At 47.1% G+C, this 9,312-nt stretch overlaps 1 protein-coding gene across 1 annotated transcript; it reads right to left on the bottom strand.

Moving 5' to 3' along the window:
• Positions 1–1,194: 1,194 nt before the first annotated feature.
• Positions 1,195–1,697, bottom strand: LOC129405095 (TP53-regulated inhibitor of apoptosis 1). The gene has a single exon (XM_055140389.1). The coding sequence runs from the start codon at positions 1,685–1,687 to the stop codon at positions 1,457–1,459; it is 231 nt and encodes a 76-aa protein (XP_054996364.1). The 5' UTR covers positions 1,688–1,697; the 3' UTR covers positions 1,195–1,456.
• Between the last annotated feature and the right edge of the window lie 7,615 nt (positions 1,698–9,312).

Consider the following 9,312-nt stretch of genomic DNA (forward strand, 5'->3'; position numbering starts at 1 on the left):
AGGAAGCAATCTCTAATTCGACTTAGGCGGATAGAGAGAACAGCGCCCCACTCCCTCAGATGATAGCTTTCTCGCCACATTTGGGCAACTGGCAGAGGCTCCCAATTTTGAGGAGCCATGGTTAAGCGTCTCCTAGGATCTTCGTGATCCTGGGAACATGCCAGCAGGTAAGTTTCATTTCTCCTCCTTATTTCTAGCTTTTTACCATACTGAACTGGAACCCCGGATCATACCCAGCACTATGGGGACATTAAACCTGGCAACTATGACATCCAGAGCATGCTCAATCCCTTGCTGAATCCCCAGCCTCCCTCAGCCTCATTTTCCTCTCACACCCCTCCCAGTCACTAGTTCTCAGTCCTACCTTTTCCACCGAGTTTGCTAGTTCCTGAGGGCTAGAGTATTCTGGGGAGTTGTGGACCAGCTATCCAACTTTCAGGTCCACAGAGAGATTCTAGGTACCAACAGGTTAGCCAGAACCCTTACCCCTACACCCCCACTGCAGGCCGAACCAAACCAACCAAGCTCACCCTGGATGAGCACCCGTCCCTCACCAGTGTACATTTTCCTCCACCAATATTCCCAGGTTCCCTTCCATATGGTTCTTATTCAATGCAGGAGCCACACCAGTGAAGGACTCTTGGGGTCAGAGTTATTCACATGTGTCCCTCTGATGGGATAAGACAGGCTGTGGGACCTGAGGGGTGCGGGAGGAGAAAGAGCACGCAAAGTGCTCCTAACATTGAGCGCAAATGAGCCCATCTGGAATAGTGACAGACTCTCTGCTGTTAACAGCAGCAAATTTTCTGGGTTTTTGTCTGTGCTTTGTTTTGGTTTGGAGTCATGCTCATGGATTACTCCCGGCTCTGCACTCAGGAATCCCAGCTGGCAGTTCCTGGGGAACAATATGGGTCACTGGGGACCAAGCTAGTTGAGTTTAAGGCTAGCGCCTACCCACTGTACTATCTCTCTGGACAACTTTAACAAATTTCTTGGTCCTGTTTTTTTGTTTTGAGTCACATCCAGGGTGCTCAGGACTTACTCCTGCCTCTGCACTCAGGAATCACTCCCAATAGGTTCTGGGGACTATATGGCAGCAGGAATTGAACCCTGGTCTTTTCTGAACCAATGCCCAAGATGCTGAATTTCTTAATCTTTTTTTTTTCATTATTTACATACAGGTATATATTTAAAGCTGATTCCAGATCAAGTTATTGCAACCATAATCCCAAAAAATAATTCCGTTTTAGCTTACTGAGTTTCTCAAGTTGCCAAAGCTGTGAAAATTGTCCCAAAGCAGTGATGGTCCATCATCTTTTACGAGAGGAAAGGATCGAGGAGGAGGAAATAAAACTCCCCTGTAAATTCCTCCTCAAATCAGTGGCTCTCTTCACAGTCTTAATTGACAAAATCCAGAGTTCCTCAGAGAAGTACAATTTTAAGGTGACTGTAAAGATCAAGAAGAGCCTTCAGACTTTTCTTTGCCATTGCCCATGAACTCCAGTCCTTCAATGGGAATCTCCTTCTCCTTGATGGCTTTCTGGACGCACTGCTGGTAGCGCTTGAAGAGGTCGGTGCACGGGTCCCCGGAGCCGTCCCCCTTGAGGAACTTCTCGGCAAACCAGCGATTGAAGCACTGGTCGTACTCGCGCTTCATGTCGGTGCACGCTTCCCCGACGCTGTTCATGGCGGCGGCGGCGGCGGCGACAGGGGCCTGAATTTCTTAATCTTTTCAACCTCAGTTTACCCACCCTTTATAGAAATTTATAATCCTTTAACAAGCCTTTCTAATGGCAGCTGGAGAGAGGGTAGAGTGGGTGGGGCACTTACCTTGCATACATCCCATCCGGGTTCCACCCTCAACTTCCCATATGCCCAGGCTGCTCTAGGAGTAATTCCTGAGTACAGAGCCAACATTTACTCCTGAGCATCACCCCAAACCAATAAAAAACAAAAAAATAAAACCAAAAAAATTCTACGTCATGGGATTCAACTGAGAATAAAGTGTGAGAAAGACCTCCCTGCACTGTAGATGCTCTTGAAGAGTGAAGTATTTCCGCTTAATGACGGCGCTTAGATACCTGGTGGGTAAAGCCAATCACCTGGCTGTTGGGCCCGAGCTACACCCAGGAGGGTGTGGCCAATCTAAGGGGATAGGATTCCTGGCCTGTCCAGGGATTATAAAACACCAGACCAACATGAGTGTGCCCACCACTCAGTGCAGACTCTTCCACTGCAAAGATCTGAGGCTCGGTGCTCGCTTCATTGGCTGACATGGTGAGTCTGCAACTGTGATCTTGGGGGGAGGGTGTGGGGAGCTCGGTACTGGGTGGCAAGTTAGTTGGTGGAGACTTCTTGGAGTACAGGGATTCCTCTGCTCTAGGGGGAGGGAATTAAGGCATCCTGGATGGTTGCCCTGCTCTGGGTTGCATAGGCTGAGCATCCCCCCAAGTGCCTGCCCTGTGCTTGGTCAATTTGGTTTGGACTTGCAGAGGAGATATTGGGGGGTGGATTTTGGCTGACCTGTATGATCCTGGAGCCTCTACGAAGACCTGAGTATTGTGTGACTGGTCATCAATTGCCCAAAACACTGCTGGCCCTCAGCGACTAGTCAGAATCTGCAGAAGAGGGGGGGCAGAAAGCTGATGGGTGAAAGGCACAAGGGCTGTGTGCGTCAGTGGAAAACAAGAGGTGAGGAAGGTGGGGGATAGGGCAAAGGAACTGAATATATGATGCAAGCCGAGGCCCCCAAGTTATGCTGGGTGTGGCACTGGAGGACCCAATCATTACAGACTGCCTAAGGTGGTCCCCAGTCCCAATAGGCTGAGCCCCAAATTATCAGGCCCATACCACTGGCCAAGTATCTAGGCCAATGGACCACAGAAATTCTGGGGACGGCAAGAAATAAATACTTAGACATGATCCTTAGCTGGGGGCGGGGTGATGCCATGATCATGAAGGTAGTCTTTTTGAGGTGAGGCTGAGACATTCTCCCTAGATGTGGGAACCCCTGCCAGTTCACAAATGTGGAAAACTAAGGGGATCTCTCAGTGGGAGTGGAGGGATGGTCTCTTTCTCCTCATAAATAGATTAATTCTCCGCGGAAATAGATTTGTGATAACTCACAGGACTGGGAGGCAGTCCAAAGTACCGGTTTGATCTCAATGGTTCCTGGTGTTACTAAGGTAGACTTTGCTCCAGCAAATGAAATCCATTAATTGAGTGCTTACTTAACTTTTCTCTGGAAAAAAATAATTAAGGCTATGAGACTGGGAAGGGCCAGAAGTAGTGGTGCTGAGGAAGCTACTCCGTGTGTGTGTGTGTGTGTGTGTGTGTGTGTGTGTGTGTGTGTGAGGGAGGGAGGTTATGGGTGTGGATATAAGTGAGGGTAGGATGGGGCTATTTCCTGTCTCTCAGTTTCCCCAGGATTGAATCCAGACTCTGTTGTACATCCAGAGTTTTCCCTGGCTCCTGAAAAACTATTTTTCCATTTTTTACCCTGTGGTCCAACCCAGGGTCTTACATGTGCAAGGCAAATGCTCTACCTTTGAGCATCTTCCCAGACGCTCTGCAGAAATGATTATTTTCTTCAGTTTTGTAGAGGCATGTTTATTCCCTTCCTCCCAATCAGCATAGAGAAATTTGCAATCACATGCGCAGTCTGATGCTGTAGCTAGTCTCTCCCTAGCCCACAGGGTTGTGCCTGTGGTTGCCCTTACAGTGGGAAATGTTAGTACAGTTATTAGTTCAATTGCATTAATTATTGCTAATCTCTTGCTGGGCTGAAGCAATAGCCCAGTGGGTAGGGTGTTTGCCTTGTACGCAGCCCACCTGGGTTTGATTCCTCGACCCCTCTCGGAGAGCTCAGCAAGGTACCGAGAGTATCCTGCCCACACAGCAAAGCCTGGCAAGCTACTCATGGCATATTCGATATGCCAAACACAATAACAAGTCTCACAATGGAGACTTACTGGTGAGCAAATCAATAAGCAATACAATGAATCTCTTGCTATGCTTAATTTAGAAATTAATCTTCATCACAGGAAAATATGCATGTATAGGAAAAAGCTTAGTGTGTCAGGGATTGGACACTAACCCTCATATCAAGTGCCCCATTCGGGGTCTTGGAATATCCCAGCACACATTAGCGTCTATAGCTGCTTTGACAGGAAGTATCCACTTGGGCCACTTGCTCATCCAGTCTCTTTTGAGGAGGGTCCTGAAAGCTTTATTTTGCATGATGCATCTCAGGAGGATACACCCCCTGGGGATACTTCAGGGAGGTCTCCAGGGAAAATGTCTTCTTGATTTAAGGCCCTTTGGACACCCAGAATCAGATTGGCCTGGTTCTGATTAAGTCTTCTGCCTGGTAGAGCACTTATCTTTTTTTTTTTTTTGCTTTTTGGGTCACACCTGGCGGTGCACAGGGGTTACTCCTGGCTCAGGAATTACCCGTGGCTGTGCTCAAGGGACCATATGGGATGCTGGGAATTGAACCCGGGTCGGCCGCATGCAAGGCAAACGCTCTACCCGCTGTGCTATTGCTCCAGCCCCTAGAGCACTTATCTTGAGTGTATGATGTTGTGGGTTTGCTCCTGGTAACAAAACAAACAAACGAACAAAAACAAAACCGAAAACGTCCTTCTAATTCTGGAAAAAAAAACTACTCATGGAGGTCACTTCATCTACCCAGATCTGCCTCCTCTTTCATTAATTGGGGTTTATCATGGCTCCGATTTCAGGACCAGGGTGTGATTGAAATGTGAGAATACCACAAAACTCCTTTAATCTATTCAAATTTTTAGTATGTGTCAGGAGCACTAGGGTGGTTCTAGAAGTTTCTGGATCACCTCTTTACTGAGTTTGTGGGGCATTCACTACCATCTATATCAGAGTCTCAGCTTTCTTCACACGTGACCACCTCCAGCTCTCTGTTTCCTTCTGAGGCCTTCCCTGTCCTTCCTGTAGGCCAACAAGTCTCTAGACAGTCTCGGGTGGAGAAACCTTGGTCTAGATCAGGACTTCTTATACTTTTTTCACTCTTTAAAATCTTTTTTTTTCGGGGCTGAAGTGATAGCACAGCGGGTAGGGTGTTTGCCTTGCACGCGGCAGACCCAGGTTCGAATCCCAGCATCCCATATGGTCCCCCGAGCACCACCAGGAGTAATTCCTGAGTGCATGAGCCAGGAGTAACCCCTGTGCATCTCCGGGTGTGACCCCTAAACCAAAAAAAAAACCCAAAAAAACAACTTTTGGGGCTGGAGTGATAGCACAGTGGGTAGGGCGTTTGCCTTGCACGCGGCCAACCCGGGTTCGATTCCCAGCATCCCATATGGTCCTCTGAGCACCGCCAGGGGTGATTCCTGAGTGTAGAGCCAGGAGCAACCTCTGTGCATTGCCAGGTGTGATCCAAAAAGCAAAACAAAACAAAACAAAAAAACAAAAAAAAAAACCCAACTTTTTTCTTTTTTCCACTCAATCACATCTCACAGGCCTTGTTATTTCCTTTTTTAGTTTTCATGTCATACCTGACATTGCTCAGGGCTTACTTTTAGCCCTGCACACAGAGGTCAATTCTGGCAGGACTTGGAGGACCATGTTTAGTGCAGGGACTAGAACCCGAGTTGGCGAGAGCATGGCAAACACTCTACCCCTATACTATTACTCTGGCTAATTTCCAGAGAAACTTTTACATGAACCTGCGTGTATCAGTTTATCAAGCAACTGTACAAACCAAACCCTTATCCACAAAAATTAAGAATTTATTTTGCAATTAATATTTTAAATGTTATGTGACTTCTTCCCCCCAAAGGTCTCTACTTTCATTGTTTGAAGCCAGGGCTCAGGCTCCCCCCTCCATTGGCAGTCTGCAGCAGCATGGGCAGAGGTTCCTTCCAGAACTGTCACTCTGACCAGGTGTGGAGACACACTGGATGGAATTGCTGCAGTTTCTGGGAGAACAGTGAAGAGAGAACTCCAGGCTAGGGAGATGGGGGGCTAGTCGAGGTGACCATCAGCAGGATTGAGGGGACGACTGTGCAGAATTGGGCTGAAGCTGAGCAGGATCTGAATTTCTACATTTTTCCCCTTCCAGCTCCAGCATGGAGTATAACAGCCGAGAGACGACCACAGACCTCTTCCGAAAGAATCATGTGACCTTTCTACAGAACCATGAGTCAGAAGATCTAGTTGTGCCTCAGCCCCAGCTCTGTGCTCCTCTGACTCTCCAGGGTCCAAGAAGCACATGGGGGACCCTTGAGGGGCAGCAGAGTGCTCCTGATCAGCCCCTTAGAGAGCTACAACTCCTGGCGCCTCTCACTCTCCAGGCTCAGGCCAACCCAAACAAGCCAATGCAGAACCAGGCCCGCGATCTGATTCCACTCCCTGAAGGGCCCCAATTCTATACATCTCCGACTCCCCAGGGTCCAGCTGGTCCACTGGAGTCAAGTGAGGACAAGGATCTTGCTCTGGATCAGCTCCTTGACGAGCTAATGGAGATGCCTTCCTGGCACCAGAGCATCAACCGCTCTGCTCAGAGCAACCTAACAGCTGCCTCCCCTATAATGTATGGCAATAACATGGTGAGGACCTTCAGTGGGGACCAAATCCTCCCTGGGAGTTCCTCAATGATCTATGGAGGTGATGGGGTCCCAAATGGGAGCCAGACACCCTTCACTCTTGCCCAAATCCAACAGGAGAAGCAGATAGCCTTCACTGGTTCCCAGATAATAAATGGGAGCCAGATGCCCTGCAGTTGGGACCAGTCCTTAAATGGGAACCAGGCGACCTCCACTGATTCCAAAATCTTCAAGAGTCAGATGCCATTTACTGGTACCCAGACGGGAAATTGGAACCATATTCCTTTCAATAAGGAACAGAGACAAAGTGAAAGCCAGATGGTCTCTCGACATCAGACTCAAAATGCAAGTCAAATGCCCTTTAGTGTGGACAAGTCATTAACTGAGAACCAAAGGTCTTTTACTGCTACCCAAACCTCATATGATAGCCAGGTTCCCTTCAGAGGGGAGCAGAGCATCAATGGGAACCAGATGATGTTCAATAGGGATCAGACCCACTATGACGGCCAAATGACACCTGTGACAGAGCTCCAGACAATGACCTTCATTGGTGACCAGACAGTAACTGGCAGTCAGTCACTGATTCAAAGTAATAACCAGTCTCTCTATGGCATCCAGATGGTACAGCAGGAATTGTCATTGCCACAATCAGGATATCTGTACTCCAGTGCCCATTTGGTCCAAGGACCATCCACGGAATCGAAGAAGCCAAGTAAACTTCAGAGACGAAGATACAGGAGGAACAGTGATGTTCTAAAGTGCTATGCATGCACATTTCAGGACTGTGAGAAAGCGTATTATAAGTCTTCCCACCTGCGAATCCATGAACGCATCCACACTGGTGAGTGAGGATCAAGGGACAGGGTGACTAATATTTAAGCCTTTCAAAAGCCTGACTCAGTTCAGATTGTTGCTCTTCCCTCTGTGCTCAGGTCCTCTAGAGAGGTTCAGCAATTAGAAAGGGAGGTCATGTGGTTCTTGGGGTAGCCTTGTTGAGGCCAGAGTCAATCTGACTGGGTTTTTCTGTGGAGTTGACTGTGGGGTGCTGGGAAAATGTGGAAAATTTGTTCGCTTCTTCTAGATGATCTTGACTTTGTCTCTATGGACACTAGAATATGGGCCTAGGAGGAGGGATTTAGGATCAACAGGCAGCTTCCTCAATAGCTTTCTCTCTACTCTGACTCTCTGAGCGCTCTTGGCATCTCTTCCCTTCCTCCAGTTTTCCTCTTCCTCCAGCTCATGCCGCCCTTTTCTTCCTCTTTTCCACACACCCTCCAGTCTGTGTTCAAGTTCTCCCACTACACATGCTCACACCATTTTCTGCTCCATGCCATTCACTTCCCTGATGAATAACAAGTCTCTCTCTTTCTCTCTCTCTTCCAGGTGACAAGCCCTATGCTTGTGATGTGGAAGGGTGCACGTGGAAATTCCCCCGCTCTGATGAACTCAGCAGACACAAGAAGACGCACAGTGGAGAACGTCCCTACTGCTGTCCTCAGTGTCACAAGAATTTTGCCCGATCTGATCACTTAAGGCAGCATGAAAAAATCCACAAATAATGTCTGTCCACAAACTATGAGCCCAACAACTGCAACTCCCAGCTAAGACTTTTCTTGATACATATTACCTTATATTTCATATCATGTATCATTTTGGATTTAATTTTTTGGCAGTTATAGAGACAACATGCACTGCTGAGGATTGAACTCATCAACTACTGGAGGCAAAGTGCTCACTAAGTCCTTTGAGCATGTCACTGGCCATACAAAGCTAGATTTTACATGTAAATTTGAAAGTTTCTGGACACCACAATGGACTACTAAATCGATCTGTAAATTAATTTCTACATGTAAATGAAAATTATGTATATAAGCAATTCAAATTTACTCAAATTTATTTTTAGAGGGACTGGAGAAGTAGTACAGTGGGTAAGCTGCTTGCTTTGCACATGACGACTGGGGTTTGATCCCTGGCATCCCATATGGTCCCCTGAGCACCAGCAGGAGTCATTTCTGAGTGTAACCAATAGTATCCCCTGAGTGTGTCCTCAAACAAATATATATATATCTGTATACAGATATATGTATATATATACATATGTATGTGTATACATATGTATATATATACAGACATATATCTGTATATATATAGCAAATATATATATATATTTTTGATTAGAGATACAGTTTTTGGTATTAGTTTGTTTGGGGGGGCAGTGTTTGGGCCACCTCGGATTGTACAGGGCTTGCTCTCAGCTCTTTGCTCAGTGAGGGGACATGTGCAGTGCCAGTAACTGACTGGATGACTGTGCAAGGCAAGTGCCTTACCTGCTGGACTATATTTTAGGACTCCAAGTGCATAATTTACACAATGTTAAGCATTTCATATATGAAGTCATGTTTCTCGGGATATCCATTTCTTTTTTTTTTCTTTTTGGGTCACACCCGGCGATGCACAGGGGTTACTCCTGGCTCTGCACTCAGGAATTACTCCTGGTGGTGCTCAGGGGACCATATGGGATGCTGGGATTTGAACCCGAGTCGGCCGCGTGCAAGGCAAACACCCTACCCACTGTGCTATTGCTCCAGCCCTGGGATATCCATTTCTATGAGGTTTGAGGAAGGATATATGTATTCATGTCTAGTACAAAATGCTCTCAGATGCAATAAACTCATTTCACCCGGACCAATACTTTATTGTCTCCTGTTCTGACTGTGACTATTCAGGATACAGG

The sequence above is a fragment of the Sorex araneus genome, chromosome 5 (assembly GCF_027595985.1).
Source record: "Sorex araneus isolate mSorAra2 chromosome 5, mSorAra2.pri, whole genome shotgun sequence".
Taxonomy (NCBI): Eukaryota; Metazoa; Chordata; class Mammalia; order Eulipotyphla; family Soricidae; genus Sorex; species Sorex araneus.